General features: G+C 35.7%; 1 protein-coding gene across 4 annotated transcripts in view; it reads right to left on the bottom strand.

Annotated features, from left to right (window-relative positions):
• Nucleotides 1-2,176: 2,176 nt before the first annotated feature.
• The window catches only part of LOC135226603 (lysocardiolipin acyltransferase 1-like), a 103,025-nt gene continuing 85,270 nt past the window's right edge, over nt 2,177-19,931 (bottom strand). For all 4 annotated transcript variants that reach the window (XM_064266308.1, XM_064266309.1, XM_064266310.1 and 1 more), the window contains exons 4-9: nt 12,657-12,861; nt 12,377-12,489; nt 10,635-10,785; nt 9,389-9,506; nt 7,341-7,534; nt 2,177-6,495 (exon numbers count right to left, since the gene is read on the bottom strand). In XM_064266308.1, coding sequence (XP_064122378.1) covers nt 6,341-6,495; nt 7,341-7,534; nt 9,389-9,506; nt 10,635-10,785; nt 12,377-12,489; nt 12,657-12,861 — 936 coding nt within the window. In that variant the 3' untranslated portion in view covers nt 2,177-6,340. The remainder of the gene's footprint in view (nt 6,496-7,340; nt 7,535-9,388; nt 9,507-10,634; nt 10,786-12,376; nt 12,490-12,656; nt 12,862-19,931) is intronic.

Here is a 19,931-nt window from a genome sequence, read left to right on the forward strand (position 1 = left end):
CTTTCAAAATTATCCCTTGGGAGAGGTGGAACATATATCTTGCTTATGTGAACTCATGAGTGAGACTGAGAGTTTCCAGCCCAGTGATTAGCTTATCAACACCCAATCAGGAGCGTCGTAAGGGACTGGGCCCAGACATCAGATGCATGGATGATGTGAATCTGCTATAGTTTGATATTTTATTTGCTTTTGACTTAGCAGATATTTTATACATGAATCCTCTTAGAATGCTCATGGTGTCAAACTCCAGTTACAGCTATCTAAGGATTTTCTTTTCCATATGGAACCCCTTTGATAACTTAGACTCTTATTTAAAACTTATTTAAAAATTCAGTGTATATGAATGTATTTTTTGTATTGAATTTGTAAATGTTAATGTTGTCACAAAAACTCTTGCGCATATTTAATTACTATATATCTACAAGAGTACTAAATTTCTCTTATGCACTCTGTTCAGGAACTTCAGGAAAAACAAGAGTTCAGCGTAATAGCAAGGATTACCATAAAAACTTTATGACTTTTATCGTAGTCTTCAGAAATTTAAAAAGAAGCGGCAGGCGGTTGGTGGGGACTAGTATCTTATTACCTGAGATATCCCCCAAGGCTCCTAATCCATTGCTATTATTTGAATTATCAGAGAAGCTAGCCAATCTAATTTTAGTACGTAAATAGATCCCTGTTTTGGATGTAGCTATTGGCCATTCCATTTCTTGTGCTTGCTCCATTTTTTCTGCTGCAGTTGTTCAAGATTATTTGTTCAGAGGTAACTTTATATAGGCTTATATTCAGCTTTGGACATGTAATCCTAAAACAGGGAGGTTGAAGTAGGAGAGTATGCCTGTTCGCCCACGGAATTTGGGTATCTGATATGGCAGACTGAGTAAAAGTCACTGAAATTGGTACTCAGTGTTGATTCTGATCTCGATAGATTGATGGTCCTTAATATATTGAATATCAAGTATATATCCACCTAGGTTAACTAAGGGCAACTATAAGGAATATGACGCAGTATTGTTCTTCTTTAATTTGGCCCATCTGAAATATGGGAGTCCATGTTGGATAAAGTTTCAGTTTCTGCATATTTCTGAATCAAGTAACCTACTGGTGATGAATTACCAATAAACTAATGAGTGTTATTGCGTTTGTCTAGAGCCGAACAAATGGAAGTACTGATGGAAAAAGCCAGTTCAGATTAATTCCATGTGATTTGTTATTTGGAGTAGGCACTTAGTCAATATTTCCTGTTTTCAAAGCAGATGAACTATCTATTTAAAACTTGGAAGAAAAATCAACTCGTAACTTCAAACCATGAGTGGGGAGAAAAAGTAACGTAAAATAAACAACTTAGTTAAATCCAAGCAATGCTTAAAAACTGCCTCATGTACAAGAGATGTCCCTGTTTTCCTCAGTTGGAAAGTTAATGAAGCTGGTAAGTGTAAACTAACTGTGCATGTGATGATCTTTCCATACAGTCCCACACAGAAATACCCCAGACATTGTGATAAGAAGCCTTACCTTCGTCATTTTTTACATTTTTAACATGTATATAGGCCTTAAACATTACTCCAGAAAGGTAGGAATTTCTCCCATATGGTCCTATATTGTCAGGTGGCTTTATTTTATTTTTTACTTATTACCTTCTAATTATTTTGTTCTTGAATTATTTTTCTTTTCTATCTCCTGTCTGTTGAGGACTTGTTACTGATTACCTCATTATTTTGTTCATGAATTGTTTTTTCTTGCTATCTCCTATCTGTGGAGTTATTGCTCCTTGTAGTTTCAGTTTTAACTTGGAACTTTGCAAGAAAGTTTTACCTTTATTAAGTTTGGTCCCATTGTCCTTCACCTTTGAATTAAAGAAGGGTTTACAGAGATGTGACCTTTCAGCAAAATAATTGCCATCAAAATTCTGTTAATCCAAGGAATACAGGCAGTCCCCATTGGCATCAGTTAATGGGAATCCAGTTATAGTCTTTGTCTAGTGACACTGTTAACTGGATTTTCGTCACCAACCTCCAGTTAGCGCCACTGATCTGTAAATGGCGCCAATATCTGGTTGTTGTTAAGTGGGTTATGAGTGATATCGCCAATTTTCGGTTAACAGTGTCAGCAGTTAACAGAACCCGCACCATTAACCAGGGACTTCCTGTAGTAGTAGGAAAAATAAAACAGACTGTGTTTTAAATTTAATTTATACTTGTAAAATACTTTTATAAGCATTTGGTATATGAAATGTTACTAATATTTCCACAAGTAATATACAATTCTGTGCCCCTCCAAGAAAAGGCTTGCCTATGAAGTACAGCAGTATGTTCATGAATTAAGTATAATCTAAATACATTGTCAAAGCTTAGCTTTGTAAACTTGTTACCATAGTAGTGTAGTAATAAATTAGAATATTGCTGCTGGACACCAACATCAATGTACAGTCCTGTGCCATTAGACAAGAATTTATTATCATTATTTTTTGTATTAAAAGTATTGAATGACAAAATTTCACTTAACCATCAGCTTTTGGGTAGTATTATAAATAGTTTTCATAATCAGTTCTGTAAATATGTTAAATCAACATTTTAGTATGTAAAAATTGTAACCCAAATAGATTAACAGCAAATTTTAAAAGGAATTTTCAGCACAATAAGTTTACCCGAGTGAATGGCATTCTTTTATAACCATAACAAAATAGCAGTAGTACTATATTAAGCTTTTGGCATATTATGTAAGGTAATATATGTCAATTCTGCTGGTTTACTACAATAGTAAAATGTAATTTTAATCGTTGTTGCAGAACTCCTGAAAACAAAAGAATCATTAAAGATCAAGATTATATATTTTTCAATTATTAAGTGTTTTTTTAGATATACATTACAAAATCTTGGATGGGAAAAACTTGTCAGAAAACAAGTATTTTCCATACTTAATTCTGGTCTCTACCTTACAGAATTTTTGCTAGTATATACATTTTATTTTAACCCTTTTGACACCCTTAATAGAAACCTACCCAAAAATATCAAAGAAATTTTAAAATGCTTAAAGTTATCTGTAATGTACAATGACTGCTTCAGAATATTGCAAGTCAGTAATGTTCAAATTCTAACCTTAAATTTGGGGATGTAATGCTCATAGTAGCTTTGAGATATCTCATCTCGTGTATTCAATTAGGATGGTAATATTTTCCATGGAAGAAATGGTGGTGACTAGCCATGCTGTGACTGAACAAACGCTCTAGTTCTCAAATGCATGGTTACATTATATTTTTTACCTGCATGATACCATGCTTCTGAATTTATCATCATTAATACACTGTGAATACATAACTGACTTAGAACTAAATTTTAAGGGCTTAGGTAAATTCACTACATGTATAGCATTCAGATGAGACAGTCACTAAACAATGGCTTCACTTCTGTCTTTGATACAAAATATGAGGCTAATCCTTTTTGGGGGGAAAATGGTATCAAATGCCTAACTACTTCTTCAAGAACTCCTCTTAAACTTTTGGCACATTTTGTGTATTGTATGACAAAATATTTCTCAAAAGGCACTCATTTTATACCCAGAGGTTATATAAAGCACTAACCACATTATTTTTGACTAGTAACGAGGGCTGGCCATTTATACTTAACTCTCCAGAGTTGTTAAGTTTTTCCAGTGATAATATATTGTTTTTACCAATTATATATACTAGTATGTGTATATGTATATTATAGACAGTCCCTGGTTATCGGGGATCTGGTTTTATGACGCTACGTCATAAAACCAGATAAAACTGGTCTAATTTTCAGCACCAAAATGTGCCAATTTCCCATTAGCACTGATAATAGCATATGGGTGCAGATACATATCTAACAGATGTGCCCATTAACCAGTCATAGGTGCCAAAATCTGGTTATCGGCGATTTTCGCTTATCATCAAACCATCAGAACGGAACCCCTGCTGATAACCAGTGACTTCCTGTATATATATATTTATTTAAAAGTATAATCATACCAAGAATAAAATATTCTAATCAAACTTAATGCAATTTACAGTTTCCTTACAAATACAAATTTGTAAATTTTTTAAAACAGACGGGAAAGTCTAAAAACTAGACTAACAATCTGCAGTAATGAAGCAAAATGTTTTACTTTTACAATGAATAAAGTTTTCTTTTACAATAAATAAACTTTGAATCTTGTCAAATTGTTTCACAGTTTGTTGCAGCATTTTCATGTTAGACACACATGTATTGGGTGTACTTATATTTGCTTAAAAAAAAACACACACAAACTGTAATAGGAATGTCATCGTGTAATGGGTTTTACTCTTATATAACGTCAAGAACAGAGAAATACATTTTGCTTTCTTTATATATATATAAAGCATAGAATTCACAAGAAGACCCTTACACTTATGAGCAATCAGTCAAAGCACACAAAACATCACACTCATATACAAATATAAACACTTACAGTTACCTTGATGTCACTCATTCATCACACCATTAGCAAATATCTTTGGTACAGGTCTGCATTCTATTTAGTGTAAATAAACCAGCTGTCAACCCTCCCAATTGTGTATAAGTTATAATACTGTCATATCTAAAGTTTGGGATCTTTCCTAGGTAGTGACCCTCCAAGAATTTTAACCCAGTATGTACCCACCTTTGCGATGTGTTTAGTACAAGCCCATTGGTGATTACTGTAGAAACATGAACTAAAGACTGTAAATATAAAGGTAATGACCACCAAGGAATGTTAGTCCTAGATAACAGTCGTTGAAAACCCATGGGGGTCACTATATAGGAAAGGTCCAAAGTTTTTTTTTAACATTTATTTCATGGTTTGTTTCTCGTTATCATTCCTTATGTCATCATTTCTCGTGTTTCACACTTGGACTTTCTGTTCGTTGGAAGTTGCCTTTGTGGACTTTCCATGTGAATACTTGCCAGTGAATAAGAAGGCACAAAAGTGCTTCATAGTTTTGAAATGATCAAGCAAGAAATTTGTATAATTGAAGTTCACCCTCTAGTTTAGAGGTTAATTCTGGCAAGTATTATTCAGGGATTATGGCACTTCTTTTACCATTAGTGAGGATAGCGTAAGGTCACTTACTGAATAGAGAAAAGCAAGGGAAATTAAATGTACCTGAATATATAAAGTGGTTCCTCCCTGTTTTCAGTACCACGTAAGGTGTGTTGTAGCATGAGCCAAATCTTTATTTTTCCTCTTGATGTGAACGAAATAGAAATGGCTGCACTTCTTAAAAGAGAACGCTGGTCTTCATAGAGTCTGTTTTGTTAATCTTTTGATTATTTGTACTCTATGTCAACAGTACAAACTTACTGTTTTCAGTAAAACAAATATTTCTGAAAGCTATCAAATACTGTGATAGTGAAGTACATATAAGCAAGCTGAGTGAATGAACATCCTATGTATTTCTGGGTTTGTCTTAGAGCATTACTGCTTTTCCTGAGTGACTCCAAAAGATGTTAGTACATATGTTCTATATAAGAAGCATCTTTCCTGAATGTTTAGCCTTGTATAGAAATGGCTATTTATTATAAAGGGTTTGAGAATACATAAATTCATACCAAGAAAACTAAAGTCCTATCAGTAATTGACACTGGAACAAGATATTAACAGAAATTACCTTTGTTATAACCTTTCCTGTGTTCTGAGGTACCTTGGTATCACAATGCCTGTTACAAGAGGTCTTTCCATCTGCTCATTGTAGCACTTGAAATGTTGTTATGGAAATCATTGATAGTGTTGTATATAAATTGAAGAAAGGCTTTAATATTCCTCGAAAGTGTTATGCATCACTGCCTGACTGACTTGAACTGCAGTAAGTGGTGAGAAGACAATCCAATTATACCAAAACCATTCTCTGGATTTTGTTCTATGTTAGATATCTTGCCTTTTTTCCTGATTTATTTATTTATTATTATTTTTTATGCCATTAGAAGTGGCTGATATTAATGGCATACTATCATTCATTAAATCTTGGTCCCACTTTCTATTATTTATGATTATACAGTCTATTTAAAACTGAAAAATGTTTTCCACTGTCACTGAAGAATATAAAAAAAGATCCCGCAAGATACTCCAAGTTGGAATACATATAAGAAAAAAAGTCAGCTTGAATTTCCACCATGAAAAGCAGTTAAAGTAAACTGCATAAAATGGAAAATATGTTTCTGTCAAGACCAGATATTTCTTTGCTGGAGCACTTTCCTAATAGCCTCCATCGCTTCTAATCTAACTTCGTCAATATTTTTCATCGATCATGGCACATGAAACTGACTGGTTTCATGACAACATAAATATCACACAGCTAAAATCTGATTCCATTCGAAGTTCACTCTGATTTTTTATTTTGGGTTTGTCTTCTGTACAGCCAGACTTCAAAATGTTGAAGGCCATTGGTTGCAGCAGAAATCACTACAAAGAAGATGGTGAAAGTGAGGCACCACAGCTGCACAACCCACCAGGTACATAATAAGTAACCCATACCTGGAAAGATAAACAAGATAGTGTAAACTAAGAACATACCTTCAAAATTTGCTGTCAAATAAATATGATTATTAGATGTAATTAATTTTTCGTCTTTTACTTGCTTATTATCTTATGAAACATATCCAGAGGAATCTATTTATCTTAGAGTGAAACAGTAATGTAGTGTCTGTTCATTAGGTATAGTTTAAAATGGATGCAGTTTGTGAATTCAAAGGACCATGCAGTAAAACACTGATGCTTTCCCACAAAAGGAACCCATTTATTTTTAGCGATCGAAAATACTTAAGAGCTCATCAAATATCAAAAATAGTGTTGAACTCTCCAGGTGTCAACAAATTGGTGCACTATTGAGCTTTCAAAATATTCTTGAGTTCTTCAGGTATCAAAATTGGCGTTGAAGCCTTCTTCAGGCATCAAATAATTGTTGCACTCTTCAGCTATCAAGAATATTTTTGAGCTCTTCAGCCATCAAAAATATTTTAGAATTAAAGCTATCAAAAATATTTTATGAGCTCTTCAGCCATCAAAAATATTTTAGAACTAAAGCCGTCAAAAATATTTTCAAACTCATCATTAAAAATAATGTCAAACTGCATTTATCAAAATATTTGTTTTCACTGAATCAGTGTACAAACCTAGAATTTTGTTACGTTAATTTTCCTAAGTAAAAAGATAAAGTTTTTACAAAGATGTCAGTAGATTATATAAGAAATACTCCTCAGTGGTATACAAAATTTAGAGGCATGTTTGGATGCTCTAGACCATTTATTGAAAGGAAAAGGAAGGGAAAAAAAATTGTTAAAGTGCAAAACAATGAGCAAATGAAACTTGCAATTCCTTACCAAAAGTGAGTGGAAACCAGAAGAGAATAGAGAGGTAGGAAGCGTTGACTGGAGGGTGAGAAAGAGTTGTGGCACAGCCTGGAAAATGCCCTTGGCTCAATGTGATCTTCAGGAGTTCGTCCTTCTCAGCCCAGACGCCAGCCAGCCAGGATTTCAAACCCTCGTCTGTTGCCGGCAGTGAGCTGACATGATGCCTGAAAGCAAATAGCCACTGTAAATTATTTATAATGTACAATTAAAAAATATTATTTTATATTTTTCACATTCGACATGGCTGATGAAGAATTCTCAAGAATGGATAATGGATGTGGCAGAGGTGAGGATGTTGAGATGGATGTGTAGAGTCACAAGGAGAGAGAGGATCAGAAATTAATTTATTAGAGGGGCAGCTGTGGTTTGGGAAGTATCAAAGAGGTCAAGAAAAGAAGACTACAATGGTTTGGATATGTCATGTGGAGAGAAGAATATCATGTGTGCAAAAGGTTTATGAACATGGGGGTTGGAGGGAAGGAGAAGAGGAGGAAGGCCAAAGTTCAGATGGAAGGATAAAATAGCAAATGAAATCAGGACGGAAGAAGGTGTTGATGTTTGATAGGAAACAGCAACCCCATACAGAAATGGGCAAAGCTGAAGACGAAGAAGACTTGTATATAGTATTGATAAGATGATGAGGAAATGGAAATGGTAGCTTTGGACATGCCCCTCTCTCCAGAGAGAGTAGTACGCGGTTATGTCAGCTGGGTTTCTCTGGGCACCAGAAGGTTTGGAAGATGTACTACTGTAAGGCTGGAGATGAAAGTTTCGAAGCTGAAAGCATGGCGGAATTTCACATATTTTGAGCCATGTAGTTTTGAAAGTAATGCTCATGATGAGCTATTTACAGGCACAAAACACTTTACGTAATAGCCATAAACAGCCTTGATGCAGCTTGTAATCATATGGAATGTGTTTTCTGCAATATAGAGTGCAATAAAATGATCATATACTTGTATTCGACTACCCTAAATCAGCCTATCATAGAAAAAATGGATTTGTCGGTCTCAGTGATCATTTATCATAGATATTAACACATGAAAGCATAGTAAATCCTACCTTTGAATGCTAAACATAACTGATGTATAATTTTCATTTACATTTTGATGTCAAAATGAACATTATGCTCCATTTTTCTCCACTTTTCATGTGATGTATATGACTTATTATCCTGTCTTGTTCTTAATGTGACATATACCCAGAACTTTTGTAACTGGAAGAGTGATTATATATATATGTATATATATATATATATATATATATATATATATATATATATATATATATATATATATATATATATATATATATATATATATATATATATATATATATATATATATACCGGCAGTCCTCGGTTATCAGCGGGGGTTCCATTCTGACGGCTTGTTAGGTATGTATCGGCGCCACTACTGTATCATCGGTGCTGATAACCAGAAATCAGCGCATTTTGGCACTGAAATTTGCCGATTTTCAGTGTGTGACAAATCCCATAAAATTGAATCACTGATGGTAACTGAACTGCTTATACTAATATATATATATATATAATTATTATATATATAGATCTATATATATATATATATATATATATATATATATATATATGTATTATATATAATATATATATATATATATATATATATATATATATATATATTATATATATATATATATATATATATATATATGATATATATATATTACATATATGTATATTAATTTATTGTATATGTATACCATGTCATGTTACCTTACATTTCGTGCACAAATAAATTTGACACTCACTTTTTGTATGTATGAAAATATATTTGCCACATCATTTGAACATACCTCTTGGTTTAGAAATGTTGTTTGTTTGTGATTTTTAAGAATTTATGATGACTTCTAATTCATCTTCAAAATTGCCTTTCCCTCTCTTGCATCTCGATGTGAAAGTATGCTTACAAAATTTTAAAATATTGTCTTATTTCTGGGTGTGAGAATATATACACAAGTCGGTGTATGCCATTTACCTTTTGATGTGAAAGTGAACTTCTTCGGGCAGTCTCCCTCTCAGCACATCCAGCTCAGTCAGGGGTAGAGTATTGGGGTAGGCCACTGTGATGTCGTAGACAGCATCTAGTTGATCGCCTGGTGGTATATGTATGGGTATATATATATATATATATATATATATATATATATATATATATATATATATATATATATATATATATATATATATATATATATATATTGACAAACTATCGCTAAAACATGCGATATCTCATGTAGTCGTAAAGCTGGAGGAAGGAATGAAAGGAGTTGACCGAGCGCTTTCGTGTATTCACACCTCTTCAGGGTCAAGTGATACAAAAATTGACCCTGAAGAGGTGTGAAAAATACACGAAAGCACTCGGTCAACTCCTTTCATTCCTTCCTCCAGCTTTACGAATATATATATATATATATATATATATATATATATCTATATATATATATATATATATATATATACATATATACGCATATATATACATATATATAACATACATACACTATATATATGATATCCCCTATATATATATATAGTACTATATAATATATGTAATATATATAATATATATATACACACAGTGCATCCTCGACTTAGTGACTTGATCTTAAGGTGCTTTTTCAGCACTGTCAACGACGTTTTACAGCGCCATTGACGGTGCTGACAGCAAGAATAGTCATCAAATTATCAGCACTTTTGGCTCTGTAACTTGATGCAACATCAAGTTACAAAGCCATTAAAGCACCGATAACAGAAAAACCTGACTTAAGTCAGAAATCAACTTATGGCTTGGCGCTGGAGACGATCCCCTACCATAAGTCGAGGATGCACTGTATATATATATATATATATATATATTATATATATATATATAATATATATATATATATTATATATATATATATATATCTATATATATATATATATGATATATATATATGAGCCTTCATACCTTTTGATTGTAAAAGATTGCTGCTTTTCTGTCCTTTAAAGTTTGTTTCTCTGATGAAAAGGTCTCTTGTCACAAAAATTAATGGTTTTTGAGAGATTTTTGAACAATCATTTTTTTTTTCATTATTAATATTGACTGTTTTTTCACACGTTTACTTTCATTTGAAATCAACCGAAGGATATTAAAGAGGCTTAATAAAGTCACACGACCTTAGGAGCTCTAGCACTGTCATTTCGACTTATCGCAATTAGTCTTTCGTTAGTATTCTCACCGTTTCTTAGCTTATTTACGAGATAGGTGAACCCAGTTGTGCGGGGATGAAGAACGTTGTTGAGAGAGGGGAGACCAGCTTTCGTGGCGAACTCGTCACTCTTCTTCTTCGTTTCTGTCGTCAGATTGGTTCCCTCAGGGAAAAGCAGAACCTGGAATGATTGAGACATTGATTTTGGAAAGACATTGATGAATGGACGAGAGCAATTGTAATATTTAATTGTGAAAATGAAAGGAAAATGAAGAAGGAGGGATGAAGAGTAGGGAGACGTGTAGGCGTGAGAAATCCCAACCTTAATAGAATGCCATGTCTAGACCTAACCAGACCTTACCTTCCTAATCTAACTTAAGGGGGCCAGGGGGCTTCACCCCTCTGCATACTACCCAAAATGAAATATAGGTGTACGATTGAAATAATGACCCGTTCACATTCAAAGATTTAGTTATTGTGAAATTTTAGGCGAAGTACAAAACCGAGGCATCGACCGATTGTAATTCCCATTTCAGTAAGATTGACTGCTCATTATAAGTACTGTGTTGTGTGTGAAACAAAATGGCAGCTGTTTGGCCAAATTCATAATACCAATTACTATAGGGTTTGCCATAAGACATTAACAGATTTCGTACATCACAATTTTTTTTCTCAGACCAAGGGCCGCGAATGTAATCCTTGTGACTATAAGCAATTACTGGAATGTTCCTTGATCCTAAGACTGCTATTACATTATAATATATTTATTACCTGTACAATTCAGTAATTTTTCATACGTTCGTCCAAGCTGCAGTTGTCGAAAAGAAGGCAATATTCGAGTTGTATCGATTTCGTAAAGAAGGGAAAGAGATCCTGAAAGGAGTCTGCATTGAAGGATAACTGTCAGCATTATAGAATATAATGATACTCGTCCTACTCTCAATGACATTTAAATATGCGAGAAAAATAATTCTTATGTTTACTTTGGTTCTTCCATCACTCTGGAAGGAAAAAGAAAAGTCAGAAGAACTTAAAAAATGATGAAATATTAACAACGCGTCTACAGCAGTTTCCTTTGTTATTAATGACGTTTGCTGTTTACTGTTATTTCAAGGAATATAATTCGAGGGCATTTGACCTGCTAAGTAAGGTAGCAGAAAATAGAGACCTCTGCTACCTAGAAAGGAAACTGAGATGGAAATATCAAAGGGACAGATGAACAAATGAACCAACTCACACTTACTCAAGTAAATGCAAACTGTATCATTGGGACAAACAGCCAAGAAACATATTTATTGCTTAGGTAATGTACATGCATGAAATGAAAGCTTCGTTTATACATGATACCCATATAGGGTTAATGCTCACGCTTGATATTCTACTTAGAATGGAATGTATGGCATATGTATACATTTTCGTTCGAATGTATGAGGCATTATGATGTCTTGAACCAGGATGTATGCTTAATATGTAGGTGATATCTATTCATCGAATGCGCTGTGTGTGGATGATAATACCTGAATATGAATATCACGCATGATATCCATACTTAGAATGTATGCTTTATATACATGATTTCCATGCACGGATGCTATGCATCGTAGGGGGAACTCGGGCAATTATGGTTCATTTTAATTATGTTGGTTGTGGATATTTACCGTCAACTGCATCCCCACCCCAACACGCACACATGTAAATCTATAGAATGTACACATGTGGAATGTAAGCTTGACATGCATGGAATGAATACGATGCTTAGAAAGCATCCATACCTGGAATGTATGTTTAATGTCCCTGTAGTAATCTAGGATATTCGACATGAGCTTCTGGTCTTCCTCCCATCGACGATGGATGTACAGATAGCAGCTCATTTGCATAATCCATCCTGAAATGAGAGATTAATCGTTTTATAATTACTTCATAATAATGATAATGGTAATGATTATAACAGTGTTTCTATCATAAGCAAATCAGATGAGATCTTGCATTCACCGAGGAACCAGCTCGGCAAAACCAGTAGTACGAAAGCTTCGAGAAACAGAGAAGACCTACCCAGCCCGGGAAACTTGCGAATGCCCGACTTGAGGACGATCTTGCAGTTATGGGCGGGAGGGGAAGAGGCGTGAGCCAGGGCGCCCCAGAAGAAATTCCAGTCCAGGCGATTGCGGTGGTTCAAGAGGAGGATGGATCTCTCCCCGGGTCGAATGACGTCGCCGGACATGTAGAACTTCACGCCGTAGATCACCTCCAACAGGGCCTGACGAAGGCGTGTCGAAAGTGACAGTGAAAAGACATGGACACACACACACACACACACATATGCACTCATCCATGACCAGGAAGGAATTTTGGTCTCAAATGGGAAATCTGGTCTAGTTAAGCCTTTGCAGAAAACTGGTGTATTAGGCCTATGTAAGCTGTATAATGTGTGATAGCTCATTCAATTACTCACATACACATATTATATATATATATATATATATATATATATATATATATATATATATACACGTGTATATATATGCATGTATGTATATAAATGAGTTATCGCATAATTTACGACTTACATAGGCCTAACGTACGATTTCTCTGTGGATGCTGAACTGTAGGTACCAGATATCCTCTCTTGAGGCCATAAGTCTCGCCTGGTCATGGATGTGTCGTCTCAGATGCTCAATATTTACTTAGAAGATAAGAGGTGGATATATTCACTAAATATAAATTTAAAACAACCCGCAAGATTAGGTCGGGGAGAGAAAGAGTAGTTTCAGAAAGGACAAGATGGAAAGGAAACAGAATTGTCAATATTAGGAGCATCTGCAAGTAAATTAATATATATATATATATATATATATATATATATATATATATATATATATATATTCTATATATATATATATATATATATATGTGTGTGTGTGTGTGTGTATGTATGTATGAAAAGCAATGCAAACGTTTCCATATGTTGCGGAGATGATCAAGAAAGGCCGTTCAGCGCGGGATCTCTCATTTGCATTTAGATTCGTTTAGTGACGGATATTAGCATAACGTCGTGCCCGAATGAGGCGGAGCAAAGCACATGGGGAAAAATACGTCCATAGTATATGTTCGCCTTTGGCCTCTGCTGCCACTCTTCAAGTTTGTTGCTTCCTTCTTTCGTTAATTGTTTTTTGTTTTATGGCAAAATGGCGTGCTTAGGCTAGCATGCAGACCCACTGTCACTCAGTTCATCTTGTACGAGATAGAATGGACCCAATTCCCAATGTGCGCCTCAGTGGCGTGGTTGGTATGGTGTCGGTGTCCCACCTCGGTGGTCGCGAGTTCGATTCTCGGCCATTCCATTGAGGAGTGAGAGATGTGTATTTCTGGTGATAGAAGTTCACTCTCGACGTGGTTCGGAAGTCACGTAAAGCCGTTGGTCCCGTTGCTGAATAACCACTGGTTCCATGCAACGTAAAAACACCATACAAACAAACAATTCCCAAAGAAAGGTTACAACAGTAAACAAAAGGCTAGCGAAATTTAAAAGGTAATGAAATCCTCTTGATATTTTTTTCTGGCAACAAAGTTTTATATATGGCATTTCTCATTCGTCGGATAGCTGATGCTGAGTATCTTACGAATTTGAGAAATATTATTCGGATTGGATTTCCGGAGAGCGCTTTGCTGAACGTATATATTAATTGGTAAAATAATGGATCTGTGATCACCTTCATTCGTTCTTCCATTTCTAGAGTTGTACTTTAAATTACTTGACGATGTGAGCAGGTTTCTTTTTCTTTCTATTTTTCAACCAGGGTAGGGTCGTTTTATGCGCGGACATACATACACATATATACACGCATGTGTGTATGTATACTGAATGTATGTATCGTATTATTTTTATGTATTTCACAAGGAAAAATTAAACACGGTATAGTCCTGACTGTTTTTTTTTTTTCTAAATATTTCAAGAAGAACTGATACATACTCGAAGAAATTTGCATCAAAGCCTTTGTGATACTATGAAAGCACAGTTGACATCTGGAAAGTGTGCTATATATATAGTAATATATATAATATATATTATATATATATATATATATATAGTATACATATATATATAATATATATATATATATATATGTGTGTGTAAATGTGTAAATGTATGAAAATGGAAAATACTTATTCAATATCTGTACTCTCTTTTTAAACGGCGAAGAAATTCTTAAACGGTAAGACCAAAGGGTACACTGGATGTCGGCCGAGGCCCCAGGGATAAAAAGGACCTTTCATCTTTAAAAAAAGAAAAAAAAAGGGGAATCCAAAAAGGTATGGTTGATCTCATCTGGCTTTCGGGACACTTGTTCTAGATTTATTTGTCGTCTCGATTCAAGTTGCTGTTCGAGTATCCGGCGTTAAAGACGAACTGTATATTCTCAATCTTTAATGCTTGATTTTTCTATTGCAGAGCTATTTTTCTAATGTAAAACCCGCATATAATTTATCGTACTCATTGCGAGGTATTAAGTGTATGCCAATATCCCTGGGGGTTAATTGTTGCCGCAAATACTATAGTAGATTCACATCGCCGGTGCATCTGATGTCTAGGCCAGTCCCTTACGACGCTCCTCATTGGCTGTTGATAAGCCAATCACAGGGCTAGAAGCTCTCAGTCTCTCGAGAGAGTTCATATGGGTAGGATCTATGTTCCACCTCTCCTGAGGGATACGTCTTTCAAAAGTATCCCTCAGGAGAGGTGGGACATACATCCTCCCCATGTGAACCCTCGAGAGAGACTGAGAGTTTCCAGGCCTGTGATCAACAGCCAATCAGGAACGTCGTGAGGGACTGGCCTAGACATCAAATGCACGGTTGATGTGAATCTACTGTAGTAATCACCAATCCGGTGACATTTAGGTAGCTATAAACAAAGGAACTGTCTTTCTTGTATTTCATTAATTATTTCATTGCCATTTCTCTCTCTCTCTCTCTCTCTCTCTCTCTCTCTCTCTCTCTCTCTCTCTCTCTCTCTAAGAAGAGAGTAAAATCGAACATCAGCAGGAGGTAGTTGAAAGCGAAAAGACTGTTTTTCCCTGTATTTCGTTAATTATTTTATTGACATCTCACTTTAAGAACAGATTTAAAATCGAACATCGGGAGGAGGCGAGATAGGCTCGTCAAAATTCTGCGAATTATTTCACATAGATATAATTATTCAGTGGCAAATCAGGTGCACAACAGATTATTTGTAGAAATTGAATGTCTTTTTACAGTTCAGTTGCTCGATGCTGAGTTTATTAAGAATGCAAGCAACGCGGATCTATCAAAATTTTCATGGATGCCAGAGAAGCTCATCTTTAACTGTTTTGATACTCTCTTCAAGGCAATGAACACTCCTTGTGCCCTAGGCTTAGCCAGAACTTATACTCAGTAGGCCCCCTACGATTTAACGATTTGTGTGTGTGTGCGTGTGTGGAGTACTACTGTCCTCTGTACACTTCCAAACCAGTTGTGTTTGAAAATGGATAGAGATACACCTTGAAAATGTTTTTCGCTTCTTTTATTGTGCGTTGTTGTTGCAATTTAAAAAAAATGCACACTTACATGCAAGTATATACGTACTATATATATGTATATATATATATATATATATATATATATATATATATATATATATATATATACATATACATATATATATATATATATATGTGTGTGTGTGTATAAAAAACACTTCTTTCTTTGATCTTACCGCTGTGTTTCGCCAGCATCAATCGCAGGCCGCTGCAAGGATCTCCTCATCTAATTTAGTAGGGCAGCCATCTTCCCAGCATATTTATGTGTAAATGTGAGGAACTGCTTTTTTTGTTTCCTTCCGCTTGCTTACCTGGCCTTCTAAATCAGCGAGATAACCATCAGTACGTGCCCCTTATTTTTTTCGAAAATGTAAGGGGTACGGTCATCGCCATCTTGAATTTTCAAGATGGCGTTGGTACGGCTCGCCTTTTTTCCGTCCTTTTAAAGTACATGAAGACTATATAAAACCATTGTCTTATAGCGATCCTTCGGCCCCTAGTTGCAACCCCTTTCGTTCCTTTTACTGTATCACCTTTCATGTTCTTTCTCTTCATCTGACTTTCCACCTTCTCCTAACACTTGGTTCATAGTGCATCTGCTTTGAGGTTCTCCTCCTGTTACGCCTTTCAAGCCTTTTACTGTCAGTTTCCGTTTCAGCGTTGAATGACCGCATAGGTCCCAGTGCTCGGCTTTTGGCCTAAATTCTGGATTCAGATCAGTTCATAATCGTGTTGCTTCCTAGGCTTTTGGCCTAAATTCTGGATTCAGATCAGTTCATAATCGTGTTGCTTCCTAGGCGAAGGTCAAAATTTTTTCGTAGATCCAGCAAAGGCGTATATTTTTTTTCGCTCTCTTTCTATTGTCTTATGTCTACATTCTACATCCATGGTTTTTCCGTCTTCACTAATAAGCATGATACGGATTCCAGACGATTCCAAGACAGACTCTAGATGATTCCAAGACGGATTCCAGATTCCCTTTCGTGATGACGCGAGATGGTCTAAACCAGGATTAATTGAGTCTGTAAATCCTGGGCTAAACCGAATTAGTCAGTCTAAGCTGCAGCGCGAGCGACCTCTTGTGTCTGTTTTGCGGAAATTTCTTTCTCGTGTCTCTGTAACGATCCATTACGTTACCAACATTGATCTTAAAGATATATTTTACCTGATCAAACGGACAAGAACAGTCCAAAGATTCCTAATGACTTGGATTCGTCTGATATACGTCTTGGAATTGTCTGGAATCCATCTAGGAATTGTCATCTGGAATCCGTCTTGGAATCACCTGGAACCCGTCTTCGAATCTGTCTTGGATTCGTCTGGAATCCATATCATGGAATCCGAATTGGAATCGTCTAGAATCCGTCTTGGAATCTCCTGGAATCCATCTTGGAATCTCCTGGAATCCATCTTGGAATCATCTGAAATCCGTCTTGGAATCGTGTGGAACCTGTCTAGGAATTTTCTGGAATCCGTTGTGGAATAATCTGAAATCCTTCGTGGAATCGTCTGGTGTACGTATATGAAGCGGCTCATCATTTACAAAAAAAAAAAAAAAAAATCTACAATTACAGAGGCCGACAGTAAATGACCCTAGAGTGCCTGTAAATGAACCCAGGTTCAGTTAGGCAATAAAAATGGAAGAGAGAAAGCGAAAAATAGAGCAAGATGGTGTGGTATAAGTCGTAGAAAAAGTGACAGTGTGTCTCTTAAATGAGTGAATGTTACTGGAATTATGGGGGATAAGTAGATGTAATCGCTCTCTCTCTCTCTCTCTCTCTCTCTCTCTCTCTCTCTCTCTCTCTCTCTCTCTCTCTCTCTCTCTCTCTTTCGCGAAAGATAGGGAGCTCTCTCTTATCAGAAATGAGAAACTGGTTGACAGCTGGAGAATAAAAAAAAGAAAGATAATTAATCGTTTAAAAAGTTTTTAAGCAAAAAGAATAACGATTTCTTACTTGTCGAGATAGCGACCAAAGTAACAGCGATAATACTGACGATAATTCTGCTTTTAGATCTCACCAGATTTGAGACCAGCGAGATAAAAAGCATTAATTATCACCGACAATTTTATGTGCTTGGAAGACGCGAAGAATTAGAGCCTCAGATGCAAGCTTACTTTCTAAAAGAATAAGGAAAACAGATAAAGGTTCTCTTTGTGTGTGTTTTGTTGAACATTCCTTTACCATGAATGCAAACAATTCGTGTACCATTTATCCACTAGTCTTTTAGCTGAACTGGTAGAGAGAGGTTATAATATTCTTCCTCGGTTACGAGTTATGGCGTTGTAAGCGTTACTGGGGCGTGTTTGAACATTGCCTCCTTGGACGGAGTTTTTCTGTTCATGATCGTCTGCACGAAATTAGGCCTATTGCTCCACCTCCACAGCTCGTCTTGCTCTAAAATATTTTGTTTTAAAAACAGAACCACGCCCAGTCTAGCTTACCACCATTCTTACGCTTAATCGATTCAAAGTACATTTAATCGTTTCATAAAAGATTAGAAAAGCTTTTATATTTCAACTGAACGCCACATTCTGTGGAAGCCTGAATTCCAAGTCAATGACCCCGTAGGCCTTTTTCATACGAATAGGGTTCATCTTGTAAATAATATAATAATAGTAGTTCGGTGCCTACGGTACGTAAAATGGATTAAATTCTGGTGCTGTGATCACGGTTCAAAATTAAATGAAATTTCGAGTAGGCTCTACGGCATCAACGTAACATTATTCAGTTATTTCCATCGACCTTTAGACTCAAGTCATTAACACGAGCATAAACCCACCGATGAATGAAAATGATTAATCCTGTTATAACTCGAACAAAACGAATAAACAGAATTCTTGGGTATTATGATTCCTGATGCATTACTTGTAAGTCACAGTATTATGAAACATTTATGAGTAAGTTTAAGCTTCTTAGTACTTAAAATTCATAGATTTTTCATAACCAATTATTTTCATTATCATTATTATTACAAACTTAGAGAAATATAGCCGTCTGGGAGGGTCACCCAGTGTATGTTTTCACCTGGTCTCATTCAAATCCGTTCATCCATTTTCGAGACGTGTTTTCAAATGCGTGATAAAAGGAAATATATTTCCTTCACATTTTAATGTTCTGTAAAAGAAAACAATTGAGATGGCTATTTGTCAGTCCGTCTGCACTTTTTCTCTCCGCCCGCAGATCTTGAAAACGAATGAGGCTAGAGGGCTGCAAATTGGTATGTTGATCATCCACCCTCCAATCATCAAACGTACCAAGCTGTAGCCCTCTAGCCTCAGTTTTTTTTCTTTATTTTTTCTTAAGGTTAAATTTAGCAATGATCGTGCGTCTGCAGTAACACAGGCTACATCCGGGCCATGGTTGAAAACTTCCCTCTACTTCCTATATGGGTTCTTGCGTTTTGGCAGCCTCGATTGTATATTCTATGAATTGTACTCTCATTCCAGTCTTAAATGCTCGCATTTAGGACTAGTTTTTATGCCCGTTCCTCCTTGCTTTCTACGGGAGTTGAGGATGGACCCCACCCCGATGATCGTTTGACGAAATTCGGGGTCTCGCTGAGCGCTGACAATTCTTTGGAATTTCCAGCATCCCCGACTGTTTTGGTCTTCTACGATCTGCATTCACTTGGGCGAGACGAGAATTCCTGCTAATTGTTAACTACGATACGATCTGCATTCACTTGGGCGAGACGAGAATTCCTGCCAATTGTTACTACGATACCCGGGAATCTCGCTGAATGCTCGAATTCCTTAGAATTTCTGATA

This window comes from Macrobrachium nipponense, chromosome 14, assembly GCF_015104395.2.
Source record: "Macrobrachium nipponense isolate FS-2020 chromosome 14, ASM1510439v2, whole genome shotgun sequence".
Lineage (NCBI taxonomy): Eukaryota > Metazoa > Arthropoda > Malacostraca > Decapoda > Palaemonidae > Macrobrachium > Macrobrachium nipponense.